Genomic DNA, 16,621 nt, shown 5'->3' on the forward strand with positions numbered 1-16,621 from the left:
CGCCGCTGGAGCCTGGAGGGTCGCCCGTCTGTCTGTTTGGTCTCGGTTACTTATTTCCTGGCTCGGCTTTGGCCGAGGAACTCCCACTCCTACCAAATGGAGAAAAACAGATCCACACTAGACTGGTATCACGTGTCAAATGGTACATTTTATGGAAAACGGTTCGGAAATCAGATGGTCAAAAAAAAGCAAAACATCGAAATGATTCATCAATAGAACGTGATGTGACTTAACTTAACTTTAAACAAACTGGGTCAGCGTGTTTCTCTTTGCTTTTACCATAGACATCATATGTAAGTCAGGGTGCTTCAGCGGAATTGCACCATCATAACACATGTCAATCCAAAACACTTCAAACAGCATCATACATCAACTTTGAGGCAACACATAAACCAGACACAGGTGTCTCTATTTCAGCTGTTTACATCCGTCTCTCTCACGCAAGGCCGACCTGTGAGGAAGTCCAGTGCCTGCGCGGACCTTGGTCTTCCACAGCTCTATCTCATATTTCACACCTCTATGCAGAGCAGGGTGGGGGGTGGGGGGGCGCACACTTAGTGGTCAACATCACAGACAATACTTGAATACCTGACCAGGTACCGTAGTCCATGACACAGCAGTGAAACAGAGGAGATCAAGTAGGTTTTTCTTCATTAGTTTCTGGAGTTTTAATATGAGTCATGTTCTCTGTTTGTCTCAACTTGTTGGTGTTCAAAACATTGTGATTTTTGAGCTTTTATCCTTTCGCCCTAAAATATTTGCTATTAATGGCCTGGGGCATTGAATTAAATCATTTGCTGAGCCACTGACCCCAACAAATACAGGTTGCATTTGAAAAAAATCATCTGTACAGCAGCTGTATGCTAAAAACTTCTTCCTATGGGTATATTTTTAAAACTCAATGTAGATTCTCTCTATGCCAGGTAGCACAAGTCATCTCAGTCACTTTAAGTTGATCGGTTGTATCAAATTTTTACAGTGACTTTGCAAACATAGTGGTAGCATTTGAGGCATGTCTCTAAGGGATGTTAATAGATATACAGCAGAGTATCAAAGTCATATTGATAGTGGATGTGCTCGGGAACTCACGTGCATGCGAAGTGCAGTTTGTAACCTGGCACAGTGCCAGGGCCAGGAGGAATTACAGGCCATCAGATAAACAGAAGCTCTAGAGGAGTAGCAGGGTGTGCTCCCTCCAGGAAATTAAAAGCCATCGCTTTTTCCTTAAATCTCCTTATCCTCCTCTCATCTGCTGCCAGACTGGCTGATGCACATCACAGCAGCAGCTGAGGTCTTTATTTTCAGCTGTCGGCATCACGGGCCCCACTGTTGCATCACCATTGATATATGAGGACATATGTTGTCTCGTCTTCTTTGCAGTCGGGAGTCGCAGCACCAATGTGACAACATGGCTTTTATTGTGGCTTCTACAATGGCAAGTCAGGCTTATGAACATTTAAACATGAAAGAAAATCTGCTAGACCCCTTCCTCCATAGAGGTTAGCCATTAAAAGATTAAAACACCCCCTTTTTTTTAGCAAAGGTGCAGCGCAGTTCATTGAAGCATTGGAACATTTTGGAACTTCTATGATAGTGGCGTAACTTTATAGCAGCATGACTCAGTGAAGGAGACAAAGAAGAACAAGACACCGAGGAGGTGTGTTGCACATGAGTGTTGAGGCAACAGACTGCAGTGTGCAGCCCCACCTGAGCTGTCCCGCTGTTCTTGGTACACCAACTGAAAGGGACCTAAGAGCAGGGTGATAAGGATCGGCTATTTGAATGCCATTCCTGACCTTTGACCTTAAATAAAGGGTTTTACAGTCTGATAAAAATGTATCAAATGAGCATCTCCTGTTAAAGTGAAAATGGAAGCCAAAGGCGTGAATTAAGTTTGCTCTATTTTTTTTTTTTACATGAATTCCAGTCTTGATATTGTTTGACTTGTTTTGTCACACTTTCACTATTGAATCTCTCACTCTGCCTCAGCAGGGAGGAAAAACAAACATCAGTAAAGCACAAAAGAGACAATGAGATAAAGTGACAAGGTTCAAGTACCTGGCAAACATGTTTGTCGTGATTAAATTTCAACACGTAGGTCTCATACCAGAGACCCAAAAATGATCAGCAGTTTGTGGCATCAATGTTTCACCCACTTTTTTTCCCCAAAACTCTCATTTCATCATTGGATTAAAATTAATGACACCCATAACTTACCGAACAGTTGACATTGTTTTGATTTTCAGCGTTGTGGCTTTCTTGCTTCCATCAACATATTTACTCACTGAATTTTCCAGCTGCAACAAGCGCTGGGTGATGAGTCACACTGCAACCACCTGAACCATAATTCTGCTTAATTATGTTTTTAGTTTTATTGTTATTATAGCAATGCCATGTCTGGTGTTATCATCGGTTGATCAACAGGCTATTAAGAATTTCAGCTGTCTGCTCCCAGTGAATCCAGGCGGTTGATTGAAATTGAAGTGTGACAGGTTTCTACAAAGCACTGGTGTCTTATTTTTGGCATACATGGTTTCTGGAAAGTGCTCTAGGGTTAAGTTCCCCCGCCCCCAACAACCATGGCAGTTGGAGCTGGATGCATGGCGTCTGCATTAAATACAGCAGTTGTACCCCTGTGTTATTGTCTCTCTGATTGTAGACATGGAGAAGGGACAACTGCCCTGTTGTCTACCTTTACATCAACGAGTGTGCAAATGATTGATTGAAAATGCCAGAAAATATATACGTAACAGTACAACATTGCAGAAGTTGCCCCCAAAGCACCTTCAGTCTGTTGTGGAAATAGCGAAACTTATATGTGTTTAATCCAGGGAGTGCAGAGGTTTTATACCCACACGGCTGATGTTTTTAATATTTTCGGTGACTCTGGCTGAAACTGCGGTTTCACAATACACACCCAACTAATGATATAATAGAAAGAAAACGTTTTGGCTCAGCCACATTCCAGACTACTACATACTGGTATTTGATGCTGTAAAGCTGAAATATTGTATGAACAGGTGGTGTCGTACAGTTCTTGAGCTTATAGAAGTGCACGGTGGCTAAAGGTTGGGGTATTTAGTGGGGGGTCTCCCAACTTGAAATAACACTTGAACACCTCAACACACAGCAGGAGCAGAGGTGTGGAATGACAGACTGTTGGAGGAGGGAGGCCAGATCAAATGCAACGTTTTAGGTTTGAAGTCTGAGGTTTGAGGCCAATTGTGGCAGCGGGTTGTGCAGCCTCTCCACTTCCCTGGGTGGATTACAGGAGCTAAATAAAGCTGTTGTAACCCCAGGGTGGGTAGCCTTTGTTCTGTTCATCAGCACTTTGCATTAGTCACGATACTTAAAGGATCGTGTATCGCGTTCTTTGGCTGCAAAAGGTGCTTTTTGCAGACACATAAAAGGTGCTGGAAGTAATCAGGTGGGTCTTTTTCAGCTTTGGTCTGTCATTATTTGAGGAGTGTGTGCAGCGCGTAATAACGGCCACCGATTTTCATTCCGGAAGGCTTCCAGTTTAAAGTAGCAGAGCAGTCTCTGTAACAGTGGATCTGGACCTTAAAACTTGGAACAATATTTTTGGAATCAATTGGCAAAAACATTTAAATTTTAGAATGCTATGTTCTGAATAATTACTGTGGATTTATATTGTGGATATAAGAATAGTTCCTTTTGTAGTTCTCCAGAATATAAACAATAGACAAAGATAATTTTGGTAGCAAGAGAAAGAGATAAAAGATCGTTATCTCTCACTCAACTTCTTAAAAGCTGTATGGTAAGTCATTCTTCAACCACTGGCATGGACAAAGTTGGATTTCTTTTATTTCAGAATAAGTTGAAGAAGAGGTGGTTTTCATGCATGGGCAGAGAGGAAGCCACCATGACCAAACAGACAAATGAAGTACAAGAAACAACAAAACATCATCTCCATCATCGTCTTAGATCACACAATGTGATTTTGTTATTGGTCCGCAGCTCCGAGCAACGAGCTGACACTTTCAGGGAACAGGTGAGGTTAAAACTAGCGTAGCCTCGTAGAAAGAAAAATGGAGGCAGTGACAGATGTTTAGAAAGCAAAAATGAAAAACGGCTCTGTCTTGCTGGAGAGACTTGCTTGATTGATTCCTTGAGATAGCAGGAAATTATGAATCAGCTACATCTGAGTCCTGAGAAATGAACCACACGAATGCCAAAAAACACCCATCCTGCACTTCTGAAGGTTCCTGATCCTCTCACACAAAGGTCGAGAGTTTAGGAATAGCTCTCTTTATATTATGTATCTCAATAACAGAATCAATAAAGTACTAAACAACTGTGGAAATATTGTTTGTATGGACTCACACACACCCCCCCTCCCTATATGGCAATCTCTTAGTGCTTAAATAGAAAAATTAATGTAGTAAATCAGCTGCGTCAAAATTCCCCTGGCTAATTTTAACATTATATTTACAGCCATTACATTTGACATCCCATACCCTGGTTTAATTTTCTCCATGCCAGAGAAACTGTTAATTATTTGCAGGTTTGTGTGTATTCCTGCTCACCTACTGTCAAACACAGAAATCTGTGTGCTTGCTTTTCAAAAATGTTTGGACAACCAAAGATTTTAACCAGTAAGCTCTCCTGCATGTCAACAGTGACTCCTGAGGACAGCCTGTCCTCACTTTGGAAATGTTTGAATTTGATTGTGTTGCTCACCAGGGTTGGACCAACATGTACCATCTTGTATTATGAAGTTATGCTATTGTATCTAAGACATTTGATATTCTGTGTCTGTGTCTTTGAGCTAGGCAGCCAATGTCAAGGTTAGTGTCAGGCCAATATTTGCGTTTTGTGTTGTTCAGCCATGTGCAGAGGTCAGAGCGGATCAGAGGGGTCAGGGAGATGGAGCTGGGAAGCAGACATCTGTGTCACATTCCTCATGTGGCCTTCATCATAGAGTCTATGCATGCCTGTCTGCACAAAGGCCTGAAAGTACCGCTTTGTCCGTGCCTTCAGGGAACTTGGCATTCTTTTTGACTTTGGAGTGTTCAGGTTTGAAACCTCGAGGCTGCCACAGACCTAATGAAAACCACTAGTCTAAGAGTCAACCCAGTGAGGCTTCTCCTGGAGCTTTTCCTACATTATTAAAGCAATTTCTACTGAAATTCCAGAAGATATACTCAAGACAAATGGAGGCCGCTTTTGGGAATTTTAAAAACTATTTATTGTCTTAAAGTATGTAGCAAAATAGGCGCTATGAATAAAAACAGCGTTCCGCTTTGTACAACTAAGAAACTGTTTACAGACAAGTAACTCTAATCATACAAAAATAATGGTAAAAATGATACACAATAAAAAAGAAGGGAAAAACCATAAAGAACAGAACATCCTCACGTCAGTGTGCAAACCGTTTATACAGATGGACCCGAGCCTTTCGTGGAGGCAGCAAATCCCGATAAATTATTTAAATAGCATTCCTCTACACACACGATCACTCAAACACAAAAATCGACCTCTCAGAAACAACTAAGATATATATATATCAAAAAAAGAAAAATAATTTATCTGCTACAGACAGCATTGGACCTATGTGATAAAGCAAAATTCTTTATAAAAGAACAAATCTCCCATTTTACCTATATTTTCAACAGAGCAGATCTTATGATTGGGAGCCTCTTTTCTTCTTCCCTCCCCCCAAATGATACGACACTATTTACAGCTATGCTACAGTAGCACTAAGATGTCAGAAAAATATGAAAAAATACTTTGTGTTGTGGGGTGTTTTTTTTTGCTTGTTTGTGGGTTTTGATCAAATCGTACAACGATATGAGGTAACATTTGTAAATCAAAGATTAAGTCAAAGGCACCCAAGCCCCAAAACAGCTCTATCAGAAGAATATTGAATACAAGAACAAGAACATTTTGTACAACTGAAGGTGATCTGGCATTAGACACCAGTCTTTAACAGATTTTTATGCATTCTATGTGATGTTGAATATTTTCGGACCTCCTCAGATTTTTTAGTCTTGCTTTGCTGCCTACATTGTAGGCACGACTCAATAAATTACATGTATTTACAAATTTTAAATTGAAATCCCCCGAAGCTGAGGAAGACAGATCTCTTCATCGCCAAAGGTTTGAGTGTAAGATGGGAAGTATTTTGGGTGCAATACTGGTGTTGAGATAACTGGCCACAGATCTTTCCTGACTGGTTTGAAATAGAAAAGTTGCCACTTCCATCTCACCCTGAGAATTGTTTAGTTAACCAGACAACATAAACAAAGCTCATGCTAACTTTAGGACAGCTACCCTAATTTTGATGTTGCATTTCTCCTCTCTGCAGTTTCTTTCCTCGGAGATTCTTAGGTAGACACGTAAAAGTACTTTCTTCTTTCAATTACATTCTCAAATACAGCACACATGAATACAAACATCCACGACACCAAATTCTCCTTATGTTGACTCCATTCCCAAACATTTGTCTATCAAGAGAGATTGCTAAAAAAAATGCTACTGTTGCCTTCATCTTTTGAGTCCTCATGAGTCGTATCATGACAAATGCACATTTTGGCAGATCTACTAAAGCAACGGGACTATTTTATCAGGTGTCTTTTTCTTTGGGATCTTCATCCAGAAGACACACAGGCTAAAGAATTGAGTTATAAAAAGAGAGGTATAAAGACTTGGAAGTGCATAGTTGTCTATAGGGAGCTAGTCCCGCACAGAGATAGATAAAGTCTTTCAGAAGAGGGTGAGCGCAGGTAGAGCTGGGACAGAAAGGTGTTTGTATTCTAATGGTGGAAGCTGGAAGGTTTGTTTTCTGTTTTTGCCTGGCTCTCCATGCTCCTGTGGGATAGAGGAGAAGGGGTGTTCCAATCCTCAGCTGGTAGTAGACAGGTTGGTGGTTTGCCGCCAAAACAGTTTCCAGCTACCGAGGCCAAGCATGTTGCCCCATCTCAGTGTGCGTACCGCAAAGAAGAGAGACTTGCGGGGATAAAAAAATAAAAAAGGGTCCCTGGACGTTGCATAAGAATACATAAGTTCATACTTTATACAGACAAGGTGCATTCCTCAGAGCAGTCTGCCCTGGAATTAGGCATCTGTTTTGGGAAAGAGACACACAATTTAAGGACCAAATTTAAATCTCTAAAAAGCTGATTTTTTCCTATAAAAACAAAAAGAAATCCTTACCTCTGCATTCATACTTGAGGTCTGAAAAGTATACCATCTCTTGTGAGAAGACAAAAAGACCTAGCCTGCCTCCTGCGTAGGTCTTGTCATATATGTTTCCGGAATCAGCCATGATTTTCTTGCCTTCATACATCAAAACCCTGTAAAAAAAACAATGGGAAAAAATGATAAAGTGTATATATAAAAAGCACAGTTGCATATGAATGAAATAAGATCTTGTGTCTACCTAATGAGCCCAGTTCTCGGTCTGTGGATCAGATGCCATCTGTAGGCAGTAAAGTCCTTCCATCCTACATTCTTAGGGTCATGCCAGAGAGTGCGAACCTAAGGCGTCACAAAATATATATTGCGTTAAATTCATCCAGTCATCTAGGAGAATACCAAGGCTAAAATATTCCTTACCTGTCCTGCAGTATTTCCTGTGTGCCAGAGGGCATTTCTGAGGTGCTCCCCTGGGCCGGTGGTAGAGTTAACCACTTTGATGGACAAGCCAGAATAACCTTGGGCCTTGGTGGGTTTATTTGACCAGTATGTCTGTGTAATTTGCTTCCACATCACAACATAAAACCTGGAGCTGGACTGGTAGCCAAACACAAAACCTGCATAGTCATCATCCCTCTCAGTGTTTATGAAGAACGTCCCGCTAAAATCCACTGAATTGAATTCATGGTAACCTAAAGTACAGACACAAGTCAGAGTGTAAAAACAGAAGTTAATGCTTAATACTATATATTGTGAATAATTGGTTGCTCTCAGCTACTACAAACTTCACTCACCAACAGCAATGCCAGGGTCACAGTTGACTGTCTGAACCAGCTCTTTGCCTTGATGACGAACAACCCAGTTAGGGTCAATCTGCGATGTGCCCTTGGGATCCAAAGGAACCATCTGGAATTTACGGAAGTCTGTCTCACTAATGTCAACATTTTCAGGGCACACATCATAGATGTCGGGCACTTTGTCTTGGTCAAAATCATCCTTGCAGACATCACCACGACCATCGCCTAAAAAAGAAATATCATTAAGTCATATGTCATATGTGGACTGTGTGTCTTAGGAATAGGATCCTTTAGAGCTGGAAGGTGATTTATTTTACACACCATCAGAGTCCAGCTGGTCTGGATTGAAGGCGAGCCTGCAGTTGTCCTTTTCATCAGGGATGCCATCATTATCATCATCATGGTCACAGGCGTCTCCCTTTCCATCCTTGTCATGGTCAGCCTGGTTGGCGTTAGGTATGTATGGGCAATTGTCCAGATTGTTCTGGTGTCCGTCCTCATCGATGTCCTGGTTGCTGTCACACTTGTCTCCTACACGGTCGTCATCTGAGTCCACCTGAATTAAGACAAGATTTATTTCAATTTATGCTGAAAAAGGTCCTTATATTCAGTAATTATGTGCAAACAACAAAATTTGATTCAACATCTGGCCCTATTGGGCAAATTGGAGAATTGATAAGTTTAGATAAAGTCCATACACTGCTCCTGTTTCTTTTTCTGTCTGTGTTCATTTTTGCTTTGAAGTTTGTAATTCACTCTTTTAATACAGCATTAGATATAGATTTAGACTCCCCTCTGTTTTGCTCAATGCTTTGTGCGACACATTCCTATTTCTCAGTGTAGCACAGTGCAGGTGGACTGAGCTGGCCCATGGTGTGGAGGCCGCTCATGTACACAGCCTAAGGCCAGACCATTCCGCAGGCTGGGGCCTCTTTCTTCACATTAGGTAGCTAATGTCAATGGGCCATTGAAAATACCCTGCACTCTCCCGCTATGCCTTATTGAATTGATGTGCCCTTGAGCTCCATGCAGGATTTGCTTCCAATGTTACAGGGCCATTCAGGGCTATTCACAGAGGCTCTGTCTCAATTGGAACACAGATATTTGCTGAGCTATAGAAAAAGGCAGGGAGGTGAATGTGGATTATTGCGGTTGGGTGAGGTGGAAGGAAATGGGCATTGGTGGCGTCCACGCACCTGATCGGGATTATGTTCAAGAGGACAGTTGTCACACATGTCTCCTACACCATCAAGGTCTGTGTCTCTTTGGTCAACATTGTACACATAGGGACAGTTGTCCTTCTCATTCAGTATGCCTGGGAAACAATAAAAAACACAGAGTAAATATTTAATCTACATTACAATCTAGTTCGGGATTATGAATCCAAGATGCAAAATAACGACAGGTGCAACACACAGTGCAGTTATTTACTTTAAAATACTGTTGTCTTTAGCACTCACCATCTCCATCAATGTCCACAGCACAGGCGTCTCCCTCTCCATTATTATCTGTATCTGTCTGGTCTGGGTTACTGTTGTAGGGGCAATTGTCACAGCGGTCACCCACATCATCGCGGTCATAGTCATACTGTCTGGGGTTGTACACAAATGGGCAGTTGTCCTGTTTTTTTTTTTTTTAAATATGAAAAAGAAGGTTAGAGAGCAAGTTTAGGATACATATTCTACTGAAATTCTTGCCTATTTGAGGCTGAACAGCTCTAATACAGTGTGATGCAAATGAAGAGGTCCTTTAGTTTTAGGTCCTGTCCCAATTTTTAATGTTGGAATTAGCAACCATACAGCAGTTTCCTTCATACTTCAGTTTTGGAATTTGAGGTTTTGGCTCAGGCTCTAAGGGACATTTGTTTTCCTAGAGAGCCTCCTTATTAACTCTCATGAATAGTGAAAGCAAAAAGCCCATGTGAACACATTCCTCCCGGTTCCATTTGAACAGTCTTACCTACCCTGTCATCTGGAATGCCGTCATTGTCATCATCATTGTCACACGCATCTCCAATACCATCTTTATCGTAATCTTCTTGTCCCGAATTGGGAAGGTTGGGGCAGTTATCCTGGATAACCAATAACAGAATTGGATCAAAAACACAACACACAAACACCGAAAACAGCTGAGTAAGTAATTATGTACCTTCTTGCAGTGGTAGGTGGCGTTCTCCACACAAATCAGGTCCGAATTGGGCCAGCCATCTAGATCCGTGTCCTCTCCACAGATATGGCCATTGCCAGCATAGCCAGGCTTGCATTCGCAACGGTACATGGGATCGGCAAAGTGTCCAAGGTAGTTACAGCGGGCATTTTTATTGCACTCGTGGCTTCCGTCGAGGCAGGGATTACGAGGAGTGCAGACCTAAAGAAGAGAGGCGATTGATCAGTAATCAGGCTGACAGCGGCTCACACCTCAACTGCCTGCCGGAACATTTGAGTTTTCACTGTGCTGTGAATGACAACTCTTACCTGTTTCTTTGCAACAGCTTGCTCAACACCTTTACCATATGGTTGGGGTCCTGAGTAACGAGGAGGGCATGGTAGACAGTTGTAACCAGGATCTGTGTTCTCGCAGCGGTGTACACCATTAAACTCGAAGCAAGTATCAGGTACCTCTTTACACTGTTTTTAGGAGAGATGGTACTATTGAGTCTCCAAAGACATAGTCTGATAAACCGTCAAATCATGAAGGAGCTTTATCGTACCTCATCAATGTCTTTACACTTAACTCCATTACCACTGTAGCCAACAGGGCATTTTCCACACTTCCAGGAACCATCATGAAAACTGGTGCACTTGACTCCAGCAAAGCAGGGGTTAGACAGGCATCCATCTAAAAAAGCAATGTAGGCTCATTAATAAGACATTAGTAACATTCAGGTGTAGTGCTTTATATACTCAATCCTCTTAATGTGTTAAACTAGAACAATATAAGACATTTTCTTCATGAAGATTGAAAAATACAGCTGATGTCGCACCAATAGGGCAGGACTTGTTATTGCAAGTCTGGATGTCTTTGGCATCACCAACACACTCTTTTCCACCATGTTTCGGTTCGGGGTCATTGCAGAGACGCTTTCGAATTTGGACACCACCCCCACAGGTGAGTGTGCACGTGTCCCATGGTGACCAGGGCCCCCAGTTCCCATTGACTGTGGGCAACAAGGCGCAAACATCAATGATTTTTTTTTTACTATTCTTGCTGTGTACCATGATTAAGGGATTCAAAAAGGTGGAAAGTTACTTGGGCATGGAGACTTCTGACACTTCTCAGTTTGCCGACCCTCTCCAGTACAGCTCTTGCCTCCAAACTGGGGCATGGGGGAGTTACACAGGCGGATACGGGTGATGACACCAGCACCACAGGTGACAGAGCAAGATGACCAAGGCGACCAGTGACTCCAGCTGCCGTCTTGCTTGACTAAAGGCCATAAATACGGGTCAGAGGTCAGTAATCAAGAAGCAAACTGTCCAACAATGGTGGCCAAAACAAAATTGCATTTAACAGCAGAAAAATTGAATGACAATAGAGATCATCTTGGCTTAACTCACATCGCTTGTCACACTCCTGTAGGTAGCAGTCTCGGGTCTGCACTGAGGTGCCCTCACAGTTGTTATTGATACGATCGCAAGAGCGCCCGCGCTGCTGGATGCCCCGCCCACACGACGCAGAACAATGGGTCCATTCAGACCATGGTGACCAACTGTCCTCTGCAGAGTCGCTCGCTGAGCAAAAGGCAGATAATATTAGGGAAAGGGAAATGTGGAGACAATAACAGAGATATTCCAGGGCAACAGCATCTGATTTGCAAACAGATTCCCAGGCAACAATGATAAGATACTGCTTGAAAAGTCAAGACAATAGCAATGAGAAACGGGCTGGTGTTAAGAGAGTAAGACATTAAAAGGAACACTCTCCTTGGGGTACATGGAGAAGCCCATTAGATTCTGAATTCCCAAAGCAGAAGCCCATTTCCTGCACAATGTTGTGTGTGAGCAATAACTAAAACAAGTAGCTGAAACACGAAGCTGAATGAATGTTGCCACTTGTCACTTCCTTTCAAGGAAATTATGTCTTCACCTAAGAGCCAAGCAATTTTCTGCTCTACCATTGGCCTATTTAGCAAATGAAAACAATTTGAACTTAAGAACTAAAAGATGCTAGGGGATACAAAACAGCAGTGTTCCAAACATATAGGAACCCTTTCAGTTCTTCAGATGTTATTTCAGCTAAATCATCTCTAAAATTAGCATTCGTTCTTCTAAATAGAAACCTCTAAATCCTAAGAAATATTCATGGATTTTTTTTCTGCTAAAATGGCAAAAAAATAATAAAAAAATCCCAGCTTCAATGAATGAGTTAGTGTTTCAAGGCTGTCCATTAGTTCAGAGTTTAGTTTGTAGCTCATATAGTCCATTTATACACCAGCTTTGAGCACCAATACGTCATGGTAATTATGGTGTTCCTTTCAGTAAGGTGCTGACAATGAGGGGGTCATTAGAAAACAGAAATGCTCACGTGTTCCACAGTGCGGGCAGCATTCCCGATCAGGTATAGTAGCATTAGTACAGGAGATCACCGGACAGGAGATCTTGCGACACACAGTAGCAGAGTTCTGCAAAAACCCCAGATGGAGTATATGATTAATTACATAGATATCAACTGACATTGCTGCAGTGTTGGCTCATTATTACTCGTGTCTGCTCAGTATCCATATTTTACATAGTATATTGTACATTTACATATTTACTAAGCTGCTGCACTCAAACAAAGGCGCATCGATATCTGCGTAAATAGAGGCCAGACTGGTCCCTGAAGTACAAACACACAATCTGCCTGTGGAACCAGTATGTCTCTCAGCAGTAATAAAGGCCTCCTGCGCTGCTGTTGTTCCCTTTTCTGGAACTGTGATGTGAAAAATGCCAAAAAGGGGCTAACTGCTGTATAAGTAGGAGGGGAAATCAGGAAAAAGCCTTTGGCTTCTCCACCAAGCATTTTGTATTCCTCTCCTTGTTCCACTCTGTCAAAGCCAAGGATTTATTCTTAATTACAGGCAATCTATCACCTAATGTGTAGTCAAGTCTCTTGAGGACACACTGAAGTTGCTCTTCTGACAACAGACCACTGGTCCTCCCCCAGCTCTTCACACCACTAATTAGCTGAGAGCTGGTAAGTGTGTGTCTGTCTGCTTGAGTGTGGGTTTAGATTAAACGTGTGCGACCAGCTCGACACGCACGTGGTTAAGTACTCTCTGGAGTCTCACCTGACAAGTGCACTCAGTGCAGTCGTCTACCGTCCACTCGTCTCTGTTCTTGTGCATGATTCCGTTATGGATGCAGACGCCGTTGTGGATGCCAATGCGATTCTTTATCAGCTTGTTCTCATCTGTCTGTGAAGGGGGATGAAACGGAGACAGGTGTTTTGTGTGTCAATTGTGTGTTCTTAATGATGGAATTTGGTTTTTAATTTCTTCCACCACATTAAAATTATGGATCAATAGAGGCTGTTGCTCATATGTCTCAGGAAGTGGGAGGACAGCCCAAAAAATTGAATATAATTTGTATTTGTTACATTTATTAATGTGAATAAATACAGCTCTTTAATAGATTTAAACTCAGCATAATGTAAATTATTTCAAGCCCGCCTCTGCAGGCTCCTTTGTCCATTTGTCTGTTTTCTGTTTATGACGGTGCAACATTTGAAAAACCATTAACAGCTGAAAATTCAGTGTCTGACTGTGTTGGACAAGTGCACACACGCACTGACGGCACAAGGAGGCAACTGGCCAACAGACACACGGAGAGACAGGCAGGCAGGCAGTCTCATGCATCCTGCCACCAGACATCTGGACTCTTCTCTCACCAGCTGACGGAGCTCATTGGACAGTTCCTTCACGACTACGCCGAGACTCTTCAGTTCCTTGAACATGCTGATCAGGTCCTCACAGGAAAAGCCACAGACCATCTGCAGGTCTTCACCGGGACAAAACCAGACAGATCAGTCAGACCAGAGCTGAGCTGCAGTTCACAGAACATCAGACTTTCATGTAGCATGTGATACCTTTAGTTTTGTGTCCAGTGTACTCTGTTCTGATGGCTGAGGAGCCATTAAGGTTCTCCAGGATCATAGTTTCACTTGTAACAGCTGAAAAACAAAGGACGTGTCAAAACAGTTTTTGGTATAAAATTTATACATTTTACACCACAGGCAAAATTGAAAAGAATAGAATTTTATCTAATTTTATGACAAGTGGTAAATAATATCACAGGCTGGAATAATTACTCACAGTTTTGGCATCCTTTGTTACGGAGGATGGCATTCAGTGTGGTTCCAAACACAAAGCGCACATTTTGTAGGACGCCCTGCAACCGTCAAATGATCATCAAATTAGGACTTAATCGGCTACTATAATAGGAATAATTGAAACAAACGATCAATGTTCTAGGGTAAATTCTGCGTTTTGCCCATGCCCCCCCGTCACTCTCACCATGAACCTGTCATTCACTGCGCCTTTGCCGATCCTCAGCCGCGCACTGGCCGGGGTCTCCTGCGTCAGGATGCTATGAATGGGCGCGTCCAGCTCGGCTGTGTTCACGTCCTCGCATCCCACATACAGCTGCGCCTGGTCTTCCTGCACGAACAGCGTGATGTTCTTCCAGTGGCTCGTCGCCAGGTCCACATCTTCGATGGAAACCACCTGCTGCTTGTTCTCGGTGGAGAAAACGATGTCCAGCGTGTTCGCTTTACCGTTGGAGATGACCTCAAACACGGGTCCGGAGCCATCCTTCTTCTCCACGGTGAGAAGGCTTCCCCTGGTTCGCTTGAACTGCTTGAAATTGAGCATCAGGATAAACCCTCTTTCGGCGTGAATGGAGTCGATGAGGTCACTGAAAGCATTATCGGGGACCGCAGGGATCAGGTCCGGGTTGAGGATCTTGTAGGCAGGGCTGTAGGGATCATCGCCTTTGACCAGCGTGACCCCGTGGTTCTTCCTGGGGACTTGGACGAGCTCGAACAAGTCATAGACACTATTGTCATCACGGCTCTCTGCAAGATGAAAAGAGCAGTCTGAGCAGCAGAAGAACGTTGGGTGGACCGCATATGTTTTAGTTATTAACTAATAATTCATGCAAAATAAACTGTCATGGTCTTTAGAGTGTATAAAGTTCAGGTTGACGCGCAGCCAAACTTACCTGCCTCTCTCGTACACTCGCAGGTCCAAAGTATTAAAAGCAAAAATATCCCAGTCAGCTTCATGGTGAAACACCGACCTGCTGCCTGCAACAAGCGACCACAAGTGTCAGGTTAATCAACGTTTTGCACAGGTTAGACCTGGAAATAATATTTAGCGTGACTCTAGTCTGAGGATATTTGTCACCAACCTGCTTCACAAACAGCACTTCAAATAACGCAATAAAATCCAGAAAGTAATCCGTCAATAATCCAAACAAGAGGAATTTCTAGTGAAATATTAAAAGGAAAATATATATCGAGCAAAAAAAAAAAAGTCCAATAAAGTTATTCAGAAGTTTTATTTAATTGATAGAAAAATTCCCGTGCGGCTAAAAACGTTCCTTTCAAGCTGAAGGGGGACAAAGTGCTATTTAAATAGTTTGGTGCCATTCCTAAGAAGTAGCCTCGTCCAATCATAGTGAGGGAGAGAAGGGACGAGCTTAGAGAGATGGAGAGAGAGGGAGGGGGCGTAGAGGGAGGAAGAGAGAAAGAGAGAGAGAAAGAGAGATGCACTCAGACTCTTAAAAGAATCCTTGTTTCCTCTCAGCCTCCATCAATCAGCACCTCTCCCGAATGCCCACCTGAATAGCATAAATATTCGTGTAATATAACACTAATGAACTATGTGTCCCACAATGCACCACGCACACGCGAGAGAATATGTGCTCATTGTATTCAGACATCTTTTTATGTGCAATATCTCAGACCTGCAAAGGTTCAACGGGGTTCGCTTTGCTGCCGTTACCAAACACCGCCACTAGGCGTCGTCGTGAGTTCACTGGAGTGACAACAGAAGCGCCCGCATCGAATCTGACGATTATTGAAATAATATTTGTAATAATGTAGCAAAATGGGCGTGATTGGTTACAGTGATGCTGCATGTTCAGACAGCAACACTCAGCAACACTGAGCAACACTCAGTTATTATCTACTTATTTTTATGTTTTTTAATAAAAAGAAAGGCGGGACATTAAACTTTTAAAAATAAAAACACAATTTAAATGAGATCGATGTGTCATTGAACATCTATCGTTAAAGAAATGACTTAAACCTATACTCAACCAGAATCACCCATTAACTGAGTTGAATTACAAACCTATTTACTGTCCAGCATCACCTCCTGTTTCTTTAATTTAGTGTCACATTTCAGATTTGCCCTGAAGCGTATATATACACACACACACACGCACAATTAGTTACCCACAGTCTGTTGTTTATATGATGCATATGACATGATGGTATTCAGATGTACTGACAGATTACAGAGCGTCATCACAGCAGACTGGAGGTAAACCTGAAGCTCTCCCCCGAAGGGGTCCTGAGGTCACAGCTGAGCTGACTTGACTGGTGCCTGAGTGTCTCTGTCTCGTTCAGGATGTGGACGAAGACTGAAGGCGGCCTGTTTCAGCCTGTGCAGGACACACTGT

The 16,621-nt window shown here is 42.5% G+C and overlaps 1 protein-coding gene across 2 annotated transcripts; it reads right to left on the minus strand.

Annotated features, from left to right (window-relative positions):
• Window positions 1–5,185: 5,185 nt before the first annotated feature.
• On the minus strand, window positions 5,186–15,565 carry thbs1b (thrombospondin 1b). Of its 2 annotated transcripts, none has more exons than XM_057016986.1 (23): window positions 15,344–15,565; window positions 15,155–15,239; window positions 14,449–15,008; window positions 14,248–14,323; window positions 14,022–14,105; window positions 13,824–13,933; window positions 13,225–13,350; window positions 12,480–12,576; window positions 11,513–11,686; window positions 11,205–11,381; window positions 10,939–11,112; window positions 10,666–10,793; window positions 10,430–10,582; window positions 10,104–10,322; window positions 9,919–10,026; window positions 9,416–9,575; window positions 9,152–9,270; window positions 8,277–8,511; window positions 7,953–8,180; window positions 7,579–7,850; window positions 7,403–7,500; window positions 7,177–7,316; window positions 5,186–7,085 (listed from the first exon to the last, which is right to left on the minus strand). In XM_057016986.1, the coding sequence occupies exons 2-23, from the start codon at window positions 15,216–15,218 to the stop codon at window positions 7,078–7,080; spliced, it is 3,510 nt and encodes a 1,169-aa protein (XP_056872966.1). In that variant the 5' UTR covers window positions 15,219–15,239; window positions 15,344–15,565; the 3' UTR covers window positions 5,186–7,077. The 2 variants fall into 2 exon arrangements, with proteins under 2 accessions (XP_056872966.1, XP_056872967.1); XM_057016987.1 differs by having other exon boundaries at window positions 15,155–15,235; window positions 15,344–15,552.
• Window positions 15,566–16,621: the final 1,056 nt, after the last annotated feature.

Source organism: Takifugu flavidus, chromosome 19 (assembly GCF_003711565.1).
Source record: "Takifugu flavidus isolate HTHZ2018 chromosome 19, ASM371156v2, whole genome shotgun sequence".
NCBI classification, from domain to species: Eukaryota; Metazoa; Chordata; class Actinopteri; order Tetraodontiformes; family Tetraodontidae; genus Takifugu; species Takifugu flavidus.

Excerpts from the sequence above, each read along its gene's own strand:
- thbs1b (XM_057016986.1), bottom strand. The coding sequence starts at position 15,218 with ATGAAGCTGACTGGGATATTTTTGCTTTTAATACTTTGGACCTGCGAG. Across the intron at positions 12,577-13,224 it reads GCACTGAGTGCACTTGTCAG|AACTCTGCTACTGTGTGTCG; the intron begins GTGAGACTCCAG and ends GGGTTTTTGCAG. Across the intron at positions 8,181-8,276 it reads AGACCAGCTGGACTCTGATG|GCGATGGTCGTGGTGATGTC; the intron begins GTGTGTAAAATA and ends TTTCTTTTTTAG.